The sequence below is a fragment of the Sinocyclocheilus grahami genome, unplaced genomic scaffold, assembly GCF_001515645.1.
Source record: "Sinocyclocheilus grahami isolate Dianchi unplaced genomic scaffold, SAMN03320097.WGS_v1.1 scaffold140.1, whole genome shotgun sequence".
Lineage (NCBI taxonomy): Eukaryota > Metazoa > Chordata > Actinopteri > Cypriniformes > Cyprinidae > Sinocyclocheilus > Sinocyclocheilus grahami.
In genome coordinates, this window is record NW_015505319.1 from 179,839 (window position 1) to 195,201 (window position 15,363).

At 36.3% G+C, this 15,363-nt stretch overlaps 1 protein-coding gene across 1 annotated transcript in view; it reads left to right on the plus strand.

Moving 5' to 3' along the window:
- Positions 1-15,363, plus strand: part of LOC107591303 (aryl hydrocarbon receptor nuclear translocator 2-like) — an 82,857-nt gene that overhangs the window by 38,468 nt on the left and 29,026 nt on the right. Inside the window, exons 8-13 of the mRNA XM_016280427.1 lie at positions 2,826-2,891; positions 5,881-5,966; positions 8,177-8,250; positions 9,322-9,463; positions 13,898-13,908; positions 14,012-14,163. Coding sequence (XP_016135913.1) covers positions 2,826-2,891; positions 5,881-5,966; positions 8,177-8,250; positions 9,322-9,463; positions 13,898-13,908; positions 14,012-14,163 — 531 coding nt within the window. The remainder of the gene's footprint in view (positions 1-2,825; positions 2,892-5,880; positions 5,967-8,176; positions 8,251-9,321; positions 9,464-13,897; positions 13,909-14,011; positions 14,164-15,363) is intronic.

A 15,363-nucleotide genomic window follows, 5' to 3' on the forward strand; every position in this document is an offset into this window, starting at 1 on the left:
AGCAGTAGCATTTACAAATAACAGCGTATCTAAAAGTATGAGACAACAACAAACAAAAAACATAGGCCTACTATTAAAAGCCGTGCTTGCACAGGTTCTGCACGATCCTCTTCAATAATATCATCTGCTTCTCAATCGGGCTCAAACTGATAAGCGATATTAACGGAGCACATGCTGCTGAGCTGAGGGGCGGGACGTTTTGACGTGCACTAGACGCGGTTTAGCCAATCACAACACACTGGGCTAGCTAACCAATCAGAGCCCATCGACTATTTCTGAGGGAGGGGCTTCATAAAAGAAGGAAATGATCAGGGTGTTTAAGAGAAGGGACAGAGCGGTGTGGAATAAAGGTAAATTATGTGAAAAATAATGCGTTTTTTAAAAAACAAAGCATTAACACATGTTAGACTGCACCCCATAAACACAATCAAGCCTAGAAAAAAAACACTGAACCACCCCTTTAATATATGTATTTAATATCACCTCATTTTCCAGCGATTCTCAAACGATTAATTCGAAGCAGTTCTAAGATTCGGTCTCTCTAAACCCCTCCTTTCTGTGAGCCTGCTCTGCTCTGATTGGTCAGATGGCTCAGTCAGTTGTGATTGGTCTACTGCATACAGCGTGTGTCAGAAATAATACGCCCGTTGCCATGGTTTTGTATTTTTGAACTCTCAGTATAAAATATGAACATCTATTATTTATCATACATACAGGTAGTGTTTCAGTGGATATTGGGTACTGAGCTCATCTTTCAACAGCAAGCGTTTTGTGAATCTCATGTTGAACTCCACGAGATTAGAGAAGCAGTCGTCAGTAAAATGACGGGAACACAAAATTTGGGGTTGTACAATAAAACAAATGAACCATCATCATCGTCCATTTTTTAGATATTAGGATGCCACTCTCAACAGATTGATTTTATTGTTTGTTTAAAAAGGTTATTATTGTGGAACATTTATATCACTACTTATAAATAAATTCACACCTATGTTTATTAATGAAAGTGTTATAGAATCAGTCAATCTGCATAACATTAATAGAGTCTCAGCACGTTTCTGTCCTAAACTGCTTCATTATGATCCTGTATGAAATATTTACCTTTTTATCCAAGTGTTTTTTTTCGCCGTCTTTTATTTTGAGCATAAAAATACAATTTTTGCTGTTTCATTTTAAAGCCTCCATGAACTTTCAAGACAACAAAATGCATTAATAATTGGATTTGTCAGCAATGAGGCAAACAGAAACGTGATTGTTGTTGTTGCTGATCATTCCTGTCCTTCCTGCAGTACGTTTAGAAGGTGTTTTCATTCATAATGTTGTTTTGAAACGGTCTCTTTTTAGGCTAACAACAGATGCAAAGATGCATTTCCCGATTTAGTTTCGAATGTCCGTCCTAGTTTAAGTCACAAACCATGACGAGCAAATTCCAACATAACGTATGATTAAGCCACATGTGTTTTTGTGCTTCCTTGAGCACGTAAATATGAGAGTTAGCGACATCAAGAATGTGCTCATGTTTAATGTTTTCTATTTGTGGCTCTTTGACAGATTGAAACCGCATGCCAGCAAATGAGCGCATCTGTTGAGTGTGTGTAAAAACGCTTGAGATAAACAGAACCCTTCGAAAACATGATCGTCGTTCTTACACAATGCTTTAATGCTATTAGATATCATGATGACTCAACTCTAAGGGATGCTTGCTTACTTGTCATCCAAAAACGTACGTGCTGTTTATTTGCATAACTGGACAACCTATTTGACAGAGACAGACTGTCTTGCCAGGTTGAATGGAAGGGATTTTGGGAGATAAACAGCTCAAGTTGGAACAGATGTGAACTGTTTTACTCCTCAACAGGGTCAGAGATTTCAGGTCACTCATGTAGTCTTTACTGTCTTTGCTGGCTGGATTCAAATGATAACAGCTATATATAGTCATGATATGGTAACTAGCATACATCAGTGCTTGTGCTATAAATAATTATTAGTTATCACTTTGAACTGACTTGTAAAAATCACCTTTTTTAGCTTTGATTTTTATATATATATATATATATATATATATACCTGTAAGTATTCTTGTTTTTATCTGTCAAAATGACTGAAGTGTCAATCTTTTATTAATGAATGAATGAATGAATTTAATTATTTTCTAGTTAACGCAAACTCTGAGTACATATTATTTAATCTGAATCTTCTTTGCTGGTTGTGCTACACTTAAGGAACTTCATATTTAATTTTTTTATCATGAACAGATAAAATGATAAAAACATTTTTTTATTAAAATAAGTGATAATTTGTGCCATAAGTGCCAATAATTAAGTTGAGGTTTCCAAAGTTTAACACAAATTTTGAATTGTCAGTCTTTTCTTAAAAAATATATATATATTTTTTTTTTTTTGTTTATTTATTTTTCTGAGTACACATTATTTATTCTAAATCTTTGCTTATTTAAACTTTGTATCATTATTATAATAGTAATGCAATATTTTTTATAGTGATCATTAATGTCATAACTAGGTATAAATATAATTAGGTAGAAGTTTCCAAAGTTTAATGTTTAACAAAAAAAATGTAACTGTCATTATTTCCTCTTTTTTGTTTGTTTGTTACATTACTTTCTGGTTAATACAGCCCTTGAGTACATTTTATTTAATCAGAATCTTCTTTGCTTTTTTCATATATTTTTTTTCATCGTTTTATTTTCATAAATAACCTATTTAATTTGAGGTTTCTAAACTTTAATGTTTAACAAAAATGTACATCGTATTTGTATTCTTATCCATTTATGATGAGAATTTAACTGTTTTTATATGTTTATTTAGGTGTGGCAGTGCTCCACTGGATCATATTTCACTGAATCGGTTGTCCAGCATGAGAAAGAGATACAGGTAAGAATAATTTTTTTCAAATTTTCACCCAATTCTGCAGTTATTCAACCCCAAACTATTAACCAAACATCCTCTAATTCAAAACGGAACTTATGCAGTAAGTTACATTGCTAGTTCAATTTTTTTTGGCTTACACATGCAATCAAACCCATTAAAAACTAAACTAACAAAAAAGTACCATGGTATTACTCTGAGAACATGTTTTGTCAGTTAACCTAAAAATCGTGGTAACATACAAATTAACTAGTTTGATTTAAGTCAAAAAATATAATTTAATATGACTGAATGAACCTGAATACATCAGTTACACCAGCAAGATTTCACTTTTTTTTTTTTTTTTTGAACATGGTATAATGGTAAGTCTTCAAACAATGAAAGTAGCAGCACTCGGTTTATTAAATAAACTCTTATCTGAACCACAATTTGTCTTGCGACACTTTTCGGTGTCAATTAGAACATTTGGTATTACGTGAACAACTTCTAGGAATTTAGCTTCCTTTAAGTAAATTCTTAGAATTTGTTCCTAAGAATGTAACGCCAATGTTCCTGTTCATTCCTCCTGTAATTTGCCCTTTGACCCTGATGTTTAACCCGCTGGCCTCCTCTCTGCAGCAGGCGTCTTGTTGGTCTGCATCAAACTTGCAGCGCTGTGTGTTTTGCGGGTTTTGACAACTCTGGAATGCAGGAATCACTTCTTCCAGGAACATCTGAGAGAAAAGTACATAGCAGATGTCTAGTTGATAAATGGCGTACGTGTGTCAAGCATTTGTACAAAAGTGTCATACAGTTCACAAAACGAGGTGAGAGGGGCCAGTGTGGATGAAGGATATTGTTGATGCTAAATCCAAAACAAAAAAAGTTGATTTTCATTACTATTTATAATAGCATATCATACCGGCAGCCATTTCACCCTGCAGTCCAAGACTGGTTACCCACTGAAACTAAGCAGGGCTGAGCCTGGTCAGTACCTGGATGGGAGACCTCCTGGGAAAACTAGGTTGCTGCTGGAAGAGCTGTTAGTGAGGCCAGCAGGGGGTGCTCACCCTGTTGTCTGTGTGGGTCCTAACGCCCCAGTGTAGTGACGGGGACACTATACTGACAACAAGCACCATCCTTCGGATGAGACGTTAAACCGAGGACCTGACTCTCTGTGGTCATTAAAAATCCCAGGATGTCTTTTGAAAAGAGTAGAGGTGTGACCTCAGCATCCTGGCCAAATTTGCCCATTGGCCTCTGATCATCATGGCATCCTAATAATCCCCATATCTACTGATTGGCTTCATCATTCTGTCTCTTCTCCACCAATAAGCTGGTTTGTGGTGGGCGTTCTGGCGCACTATGGCTGCCGTCGCATCATCCAGGTGGATGCTGCACACTGGTGGTGGATGAGGAGATACCCCCTGACAATGTAAAGCGCTTTGAGTGCTTAGAAAAGCGCTATATAAATGTAATGAATTATTATTATTATTATTATTATAATGAAATGGTAGATGCTTTTATCCATAATGACTTGCATAAGTGCACTCAAGCAATATTCTTTATCATTACGTGTTTTCCCTGGGAATCAAACCCATGACCTGGTGTTTCTTGCACAGTTATAATATTTTTATATTATACAGTTTATAATATAATAAATGGCATGACATAGCTAGAAGTTGGACCCGAAATCTGAAATAAACAAAAATAAAGTTTTTAGTATTAATGGATGGAACAAAAAAGTCAGATTCAGAGTCCATAATGTGCAAATTTTGTTTGCCCCTCGCTTTTCTAATATCTCCTAAACTATTCTTTTTAATGAATATTTTTGTTCATCGTGTTTAATTACTTAAAGTCTGTACATTGTTTTCAGTGTTAAAAATACATTTCAATGTGTCAGTGCTACAATTCATTACGTTTTGACAAAATTATTTACAATTCTGTTTGTTGGTGTTATACACATAGAAATTGCATTACTTGCATGAAATATCTAAAACCTAAATAGAAATAAAAACTAAACTGAAACTAATATTTAGGTCACACTTTATTTTAATGTCCAGTTCTCACTATTAACTATGACTTTTGCCTCAATAAACTCCTAATTACTGCTTATTAATAGTTAGTAAGGTAGTTGTTAAGTTTAGGTAGGATTAAGGGATCTAAAATATGGTCATGCAGAATAAGGCATTAATATGTGGTTATAAGTACTAATAAATGGCCAATATGCTAGTAATATGCATGCTAATGAACAACTAGTATATAGTGAGAATTGGAAATTAACTTTTATACAAAAGAATGCATTGCAACGATCAAAAAAAATCATAGGAAAGACATTTATGATGTTACAAATGATTTGTATTTCAAATAAAAGCTCTTCTTTTGAACTTTGTTCATCAAAGAATCCTGAAGAAGAAGAAAAAACACAAATATTAAATGGCAAATGGTTTTCAATATTTGATCATAATTAGAAATGTTTCTTGAGCAGAAAATCAGCATATTAGAATGATTTCTGAAGATCATGTGACACTGAAGACTGGAGTAATGATGCTGCAAATTCAGCTTTGCATCACAGAAATAAATAAAATTTGTAAGTATTTTCTAATACAAAACAGATATTTTAAATAGTAATATTATTTAATAATTTACTGTATTTTTGATCAAATAAATGCGGCCTTGGTGAGCATAAGAACATACAAACATAAAATCTTACCAACCCCAAACTTTTAAACAGCAATGAATTGAAAATGGTATTGAAATACAAACTTTAGGAAAGCAGAACTGCAATCATCTTGATGTGTGCAGATGGAGTCGTGTTGTTGTTGTGCTTCTGTGTTTTGTTTTGATGTGAAATGCTAAAGGGAACATTTTTACTGAGGTTCGTGCCGGCTTTCCAAATCAGATCCTGCAGAACGTAATCCTCAAATGTCCCGAATGCCAACTTTAAAGTACCAAACACGAGTACCAGACATGTTTTGTTGGTTTCATTCTCTTTGTGTGTCTCTTTCGTTCACAGGAATGGTCTTGGCCCATCTAAGGAGGGGGAGGCGCAGTACTCTGTTGTGCACTGTACCGGCTACATCAAGGCCTGGCCGCCAGCGGGTACTTACACAAACACACTCAAACACAGTCAGTCCAAAGCCACTGAATCAGAGAGAAGCATACAAATATACAAACAAACCAATACACAGAAGTGTACCAGGTTTGTGGAGTGAGTAACTAAAAGTTGATTTGAGACTAGTATAATATGTATATGGAAATATGATGAACAGACTTATTTGATAAACACACATACAGTACGTAGCGAAGACATAATGGCAAAGCTCACCCATGCGTCTTGTGCTCGTTGATTCAGGACCTTAGGTTTCATTAAAACTTAATTTAAAAAAATCTTAATTTGTGTTTTGAAGACGAACCAAAGTCTTATGGGTTTGTAGCATCATGAAGGTAATTAAAAGATGACAGTTTTCATTTTTGGGTGAAGTATTCCTTTAAGTTTGCATTTAACATCAGCATGCAGTGATGCAAATGATTCAGTGAATCTTTTTTGGAACCACTTCAACAAGTTCCACTTGTTAATATTAGTAAAAACATTTTTTACTCAATATCTGAGTACAAATGAGTAGTAGCAACATTATGAATGTGTTTTGCTTAAGTCCTCAAACTCACAATCCGAAGCCTAATGGAACACATTGTTTGAAACATGTGTTTGAACTCCTTGAACTATCAGAACTCTGGAATTCGGTGTTAAATTCCATTAGAATCCTTCAGTCGGCAGAACTGTCTGGAGTTTTGGATGACTCCCATATGACACCGGCATGCAAAATCCCCCCCCGGCCTGCGATTCCCATTAGCACAACAGCATGTGTGCAGTGAGAAAAGAAGAAATAGAATTGAGCAACCCTGAATTCAAAAATGTGAACTTATACCTTCATATCTTTGCTGGAGGTTGTCCAGGTATTCCCCAAGCGCATCTCCAACAAATGTGTGTGTCGTAAAAATTAATTACACATGCTGGACATCCTGTTTGTTGCATAGTGGCACAAAGTAAGGATAAAAATAACCCGCAACGCTTGATTGTCAGCCATTATGGTGTCATATCGGAATGTGGTGATCTAAACAAAGACATCTCGAATCGTTTTCATCACACTGAATGGTAATCACTGCTTTAACGTAGTTAGGAAGCGCTCTGGCCTCACCAGATGGCCCTGATATGCATTGTTGATCAGTTTCATTGCGTTTGCATAAACACAAGACTTTATGTGCTCTTTATTACTTTGATATGCGACCAAATGAATTCTGTCTGCTTGTATAATGTCAGTTTGTGCAAATTAAAGGCAGTAAATTAATTCAAACCATCGGTGCATCTGTCCATAGTATGCAGCCTGCTTGTAGAGAAGGTTTTTTTCTCCTGAATGTGTCATTTATTCAGTGATATATATTCCGTTCCTGTTTATTTGTAGCACAGAGTCATTAGTTTTGCGAACTAGTGTTCCCTGCACCGGCATGCGCCGCTGATGAATTGAGTTGTATTTTACTCGAGGTGACAGTTTGCAGTGTGAATGTGGGAACAGACCATGAAATAATGACAATGAGGCAATACATTTACCATATGTCTCTCTGTATTTATATTGTACTGTATATATTTGCTGCATTCGTAAAAAGCAAACATAAAGTGTGACAAGTGTATAGTCTTATGATGCGATTCTTTAAATGAATTAGTCTAAAAGACTCAAAAGTTACTGGTTTGAATCAGTTTAACCTTGAGAAGTTGGTTTGCAAGAGTTTTTCAGTGGCCTTGGTTCCAGTTGTGGTTTTCTTATTCATTTATAGAAAGTCTTTAAATAGTTATGGATCAAGTCAAAGTAGGAAGTGTGTCGACGAGAAATCATTAAAGTAATTAAAAAGAGATTCATGTTCCTGCTTAAACAAACTCCAGGATAGGAATCGCTCCTCCGCCCTGATTCCCATCTGCCGTGACTTCATGTCCCATTTACTCCACGTCACGACAGCATCCAGGAACAATAACTGCTTTGCTACTGGTTTTGGACAACTAAAAGTCATTATGCATTATGCAAACTCCTGATGAGTCAAGGAGACGTGGACAAAAATATCAAGCAGATGCTATTAGTGGGCTCGAAGAGACGTTTTTGCGCAAAGATTCCCAAACAGGTCCTTGTGTGCTGTTGCAACAGAGCATCTCATTAGAAAATTATGTAGGAATAAACATGTTGGTCATCAGGATCTCCACATGTTTTCAGTCTGCTGTTAGTGTTTGTTTGGACAAATGACTCTTCTTGTGACTTTTCCAGGTATGACCATCCCGGATGAAGATACAGAAGCAGGTCAAACCAGCAAATACTGCTTGGTTGCGATTGGAAGACTGGCAATATTGTAACAACTAGAACATCCTAGTAACTGCATGGCAACATTCTAAAAACTAGACCACCCTAGCAACTGCATGGAAACATTCTAACAAGTAGAACTTCCTAGTAACCTCATGGCAACATTCTAAAAACTAGAACATCCTAGCAACCGCATGACAACTTTCTAACAAGTAGAACACCCTAATAACCGCATAGCAACATTTAAAAAACTAGAACATGCTAATAACCTCATGGCAACATTCTAACAACAAGAACACCCTAGCAACCGCATGACAACATTCTAACAACCAGAACACCCTAACAACCGCATAGCAACATTCTAACAACTAAAACACCCTAGCAACCATATAGCAACAGGCTAGTGACCATCCAGAACACCCCAGCAACCACATAGCAACATATTTGTAAGCTTCCACAACACGCTCGCAAACATAACTTGCTAAAATCACTCCTAAACTACATAGCAACCTCCTAGCAACAACCCACATCTCCAAGTGTTGTTGTACACATGCATGCAACAACATTGCATTGTTTCTTAATACAACTTCATAGATCAAGATGAGTTAAAGACAAATGCATCAGAGATCATTGATTCTCCCTTTGGAATATAGTATTTAATTTATATCGATGAGTTCTGATAAGTCTGAGATTTCAGAATGTATGTAATACATAATCTGGACAGAAGATGTATTGGGATATGTTGATTCTGACATTTACCTAAACCTACATTTTTTGTCACATGATATTTCTGGAAGCTTAAGTCATCTTTCATTATAAAAAAAGCACCATGTCATCTCTCAAATAACAAACTCACTTGTTATACTCCGGGTCACTGCAGAAAACTGTTTCAACTTTTGAAATCTTAATGTTTCAAAATATGTCTAATCCATGTCTTTTTGATATGTCTAGCATTTAAATGTGATTTTTATTCAGTAAATACCTTCCCACATCTTAATGTGCATAGACAACTATAACTAATTCTTTCATAATCCTATGAATCCTATCCTACAAAACATGTGTCTGTTTGTTTGAATATCCTGATTTTGTAAAAATCCCTTTATCTTGTCTCTCAGGTGACCAGTTCTCCAGTTTCCATGGATATGAACGGACTCTCTGTGCCGACGGAATTCCTTTCCCGCCACAACTCAGATGGCATTATCACTTTCGTGGACCCTCGCTGCATCAACGTGATTGGCTACCAGCCTCAGGTCAGTTTCACTCAACATGCAACTTTATATTAAAGTTGCTGTATGTAATTTTTCTGACTGCACTGAAGCATAAAAATACCGTAATATGTTTGCAGATATTTAGGAAACTGCTAAGTTCACATACTTTTTTACAAAAAAAACCATGCAACAGCCAGTTATTTTACTTTGATATGTGTGTTCCGTGTCGGAATGTCTGTTTTTGTTTTGGTCTGTGTGATTCCGCCCATTGCCAGTTTACCCAATAGTATTTTGAAACCCCGGGTTACCAGTTGGCAGAAAACACGAGTATTGCAGCCATGGAAACCATCAAACAAACTGGATCAGAGATCGCAGATTCTACCCAACCTAAAAAGCCTCAGCATCCATCTAAAAAGCACTATAACCAGAGGCATCTCATCTACGTACAATTTAGGTCTCGTCGCCTTCCATTGACAACTGCGCTTGTCTTGTTTAATCTTTGTAATCTCATCAGATGACAATGTAGATGCCTGAAAAACATTGTTGTTGTGATCATAAACTGTATGGATGTGATTACACGCAATACACGGAGCTTTTCCTTCACCATTGTAATGCGCTGCTTTTGCAAGCTTCCGTGAAAACGTTTCAGCTTTTATTTTCCAAGTTCCTTTGATGAAACTCCTCTCAGCTAGCACGTCTTTTCAAAGTGAAACTAGCCTTGTCACCTGACCTGAATACAGCGCGCTGATTCGCTAAAATGGATTTATCGGCTTCTGTTCAAAAACAACCAGGGCGCGTGTCGGCTTCTGCAGTAAAACGTGAACTCGTGATGCCTTGAAAGTGGACAAAACGTGTTTAGGGTTCAGATCGCGCTATATGTGGAGAATAATGCACAAATAATGCATTTTTTTTTTAAAGTGGCGTTTATCGGTTTTTGCAAATGAACTCTTCATTTGTTTCTACTCAGGAATTTTAGGAGAAACATCTAAGACAAGGTGAGAACTCGCTAGACTCCAGAGCTGTGAAAGAGCAAACTCTGAGCTCTGGGCTGACATTATGTGAAACATTGCTTGCCAGTAAAAACATATTCTTCCTGCACCACGATCCTTTGCTTCCCCTGCTCCAGTCAGCACTAGGAAGTGAACTTGAGTGCTGCTTGGTTAGTCATTCAGTACCAGTAGCTGAAAGTCTCCATCAGTTAATACGTGTTGGTTGGCCACCGCTGAGAGTTTCTCTGAGATCGTCGAGTACCTGCTGAGAACATTGAAGACTGGTTGAGTGGTCGCTTCCACGGTCTTCCTTTTGGATGCCATTTGAAGAGGTTTTCTCTGTTGCAGCTATTGTTGTTTGTTTTTCTGTTTTTGTGTCCCGCTGCCAATTAAACCGCAAGCTGGTGTCTTCACAAGGTCTTTTTGATTTCCTCCTCTCGCTCTTCGTGTTGCATCACCTCTGTTCCTGCTCTTTACCTCATCTCTTTATCTTTGGTCTTTTGCAAAACCTGCCTTTTTTCTTTTATCCTGCTCCTTATTTTCCTGACTTTCACTCTTTTCCAGACCCTTTTCTTTATCCTTAACTTCCTTAATGCTAAATCTGGCATTTTGTACATTTATTATTTGTTATTAATGTTATTTTTGTGTCGTTCATGTTATATATATATATATATATATATATATATATATATATATAGTTAGCTTTAATTTAGTTTTTTGTTCAGTATTATTTCTAGTAATTTTAATACTAATTTTAATTTTAAAACTGAGTTTTTGTAAAAGGCCAAAGATAAGGATACAGGATGAGGTTAAGAGCATCTCATCCGGTCTCCTTATCTTTGGTCTTCTACAAAAACTCAGTTTTTCTTTTATCCTGCTCTTTATTTCCCCAGCTTTTGGTATTTTTTGGCCCCTTTTTCTTTGTCTTCAACTTCCTGTCTGTGAGTTCACAGCTATCATCAGTATTCTCTTCACATCCTGATGTCCACATGCATTTATGCCAACTGTGTGTGTGTGTGTGTGTGCGTGTGCGTTGGTATTCCACCTCGGGATAATATTGTGGGCACTTGAAGGGTGGGCGCAGTGTTTTTACTCCCTAGATGATTGTGCCCTCTATATTACGTGCTTCGCTTCTTAAAAGCCCCTCAAATCCTCCACCTCACTTCTCCTGGAAGGCCAAGGTTGAGTGGTCAGGTACGCCACAAAGAGATTTGTCAAAGTACTTTCGCCTGTTTCTCTGCGTAGGTCTGTTGACGGCTGATAAAGACCCCTCTGGCTGACATCCAGAAAAGCCTTCAGATAACTGGATGTCTTCAAAACTCGAGACCACACACACACGAGGCGGCGTCCGCAAACACACACCTGTTTCTGAGTCTTATCTGTGTCTTATCTTGTACTTTTGAAGCCAAGTTGAACAAAAGCCGACAATTTTTGCGTAGCGAGACGGTGAAAGCGTGTTATTCTTGGCCTGTAGTTTCGATATTGAGTCTCGGCAGATGTCAGAGACTAGAACAATATACATTCACGGGGTTGCATGAAATAATTCGATGTTGCGGACTACTGGATTCTTACTTGACAGAATCTTTACCGCGTGAAGATGAAGAGACCATTTGTCATAAAAGAATGGAAAACGATCCTGCCCTGATTTCACAATCCAGAATTCCCTGGCTTCCTAAAGTCAACTTAAATTATATACATATTACATAAATGAAATATAAATATTAGAAAAAAAACCTTAAACTTAAAAAACCTAAACAGAAATTGGAAATGTTGCTTTGGCACATAACAGAAATAAATTAACTTGAGGTACTAGAATTACTAAAACTAAAGCTTAAATAAAGTTTAAAGTTATATATAAATATTTAAGAATCCAAAAGCTAATAAAAATGACAAGCACATAAAACAAAATAAAAAGGATGAAATAAAAATAAGAGCTCTATATATTAAAATTATAAATATTTATAGAAAAATAAGAATTCTATATATTATTAAATACTATAATATTACAGAAATAATACTAAAATCTGAACTTTAAAGATCAGCTTTTTTTTTTGTTAGTCTCACAATGTAGATCAATATCTGTCATCAGTCAATAAATCAGTTATTTGGCTTTATAATCTAAAATAATTATCAGTATTGGCTATCAGCTATATGGCCTAATCGAAGTCATTGAAAATTCTGTTTCTCAGAATTATATCAGATTATATGATTTGCATTGATGTTTCCCAATTATATTAAATTTGCTTTAGCAGTAGCATTTGTTTACTGCTTAACTATGTATACTTCTCAGTTTATTACTACTAAGCAGAAAAAAATATATATCCCATATCCTCTTTCCTCTCTCAAAGCAGAATGTACATCCAAAAAAGTCAAGTTTCCCTTTTTCTTTTTTTCTCACTTGAAGTGTGGCCATCTGTGCTGTTTAAGAGAGCAGTTTTCATCAGGGTTTTTTTTTTAACTCTGAAGATCTTTCTCGTTGTCTTTCATGCTCTGTTGAATGGAAGGTTGTTTTCTCTGAACACAGCTTTTGTATCTAAAGCAATCTCTGTATTTGAATGGGCAAACATTACTTTAAGTGACAATAGAGGTGACTGTGGAGAGCATGTGGATAAAGTTCAGAGTCTGACTTTAGCTCAAAATGAGCCTGTCTTGTCACAAAAGCATGAAGATGACAAATTGAGATCTTGCTCCTCGTACTTATTTTTTTGCATCGACTACATGGAGTTCTGAAAGGGGAAAAACTCTTATGCATCCTAGAAAAACCAATGATGGTAGATTTTCCACTGAGGTAAACACTAACTTTGTTAGTCATTGATGTTGTCTGTAATGCAGTGGGTTTGATTGTTTTCTGAATTGAATCACTCATGCATAAAGCATGTAATATTCCTCATGCTCCTAATTTCTAAAGCCAATTTGTGTTCACATTTGGCACATGACAAGCGTTAATTTTAGATCCTGGTGGGGGACTTTAATAATAGGTTTGGTATTTGCTGTAGGAACCGATTGGTCATATTTTGCTCATTCTTTCACTGATTACAGTCATTGTTCACTCATGTCAAGCATTAAAATAAAGACCCCAGTAGGGTTGCACCAGCCATTTGTATGTTCTTACTTTAAATAATAAAGTCCACGTTAGAGGCTCAGTAATTACTAGCTAGTTTGTACCTAACTCTGTAGTTAGCGTATTTGTCAAGTTAAGTCAGGTCACCTTTATTTATATAGTGCTTTATACAATTCAGATTGTGCTTTACAGTGTCAAACAGGGAAATAGTTTGTCAATAATGCAAGAGGACAGTAACAAACAGTCAATTTTTCAGTTAAATTCAGTTCATTGATGAGTCAGTGGTCATCATCCAGTTCAGCTATCTTCCAATAATGTCTGTGCAATCAAGTCCACAGTATTGCCAGAAATCAAGCGTCCCCAACCAAGCAAGCCAAAAGCGACAGTGGCAAGGTTCGCACCATTAGTTATCTAAAAGGTCTTTTAAAAGTTCTTCGCAAAGTAACATGCAGTTGCGTAATGTGATGTTTGAATTTCTAAGATGTAAATGCATGTGATGTGAACTGATGTTCCCCGTCCTCCTGTGTTCTCCTGTGGTGTTTAGGTGGTCAAGCTGAAAGGGCAGGTTCTCTCGGTCATGTATCGGTTCCGGCTGAAGAACCGAGAGTGGATGCTCATCAGAACCAGCAGTTTCACCTTCCAGAACCCTTATTCAGACGAGATTGAGTACATCATCTGCACCAACACCAATGTCAAGTACGTCCAACCTTCTCATTTCATCTCTTTGAAGGCTGTTGGAATAGACTTGTTAAACTTTGTTGGGAATGCCTAATATCCTGACTGCTAATATAATGCCAAATGGTGTTGCACCAAAATGAATTTTCGGTTTCGGCCAAAACTGTTTTGGAGGGCCGAATTCATTGACTCTAGCAGTAGTATTTCTCTTGATGGCACATATGGTGCACACAACGTGGATAAACTCCAACAGATAAACATGTCAGATGTGTAGTGCTAGTGCTAGATTAACAATTTCGATTTCTTGTTTTTAAAAAGACACCAATAAAACAGCTTGTAAACAATAAGGCACGTAATGTTACATTTATCTCACCAAAATCACATAAACATACATAAACTCATTATTCAGCTAGAAAAAAAAAACATTTTGTTAAACATGAACTGTTTTATTAATTTTTACTTAATATTAGTTGTCTTTATTTAAAGGGTTAGTTCACCCAAAAATGAAAATTCTGTCATTAATTACTCACCCTCGTGTTGTTCCAAACCCGTAAGACCTTCGTTCATCTTCGGAACACAATTTAAGATATTTTTGATGAAATCTGAGGGCTCTCTTAAAAACATATGTCCAACATGTCCTCCCATAGACAGCAAGGTAACTACCACATTCAAGGTCCAGAAAAGTACCAAGATGATCGACAAAGTAGTCCGTGTGACATCAGTGGTTCAACTGTAAAGTTACGAAGCTACGAGAATACTTTTTTGTGGTATTCTCATTATTTTGATGAAAATGTGGAATAAAGTCGTTATTTTTGTTTTCTTTGTGCCAAAAAAGTATTCTCGTAGCTTCGTAACTTTACAGTTGAATCACTGATGTCACACGGACATCTTGGTACTTTTCTGGACCACTTTTCCTTGAATGTGGTAGTTACCTTGCTGTCTAGGGAGCCCTCAGATTTCATCAAAAATATCTTAAATTGTGTTCCGAAGATGAACGAATGTCTTACGGATTTCGAACAACACGAGTGTGTGTAATTAATGACAGAATTTTCATTTTTGGGTGAACTATCTCTTTAATCTAAGTTTGAATAAATCTGTCATGAAAACAAATTTTTATTGCAGCCACCTTTTCAACAAATTGGAGTAGAAACATAATTATGTCATTATATAATTTTAATGTTTATACAGTGGGGAAAAAAAGTATTTAGTCAGCCACCAATT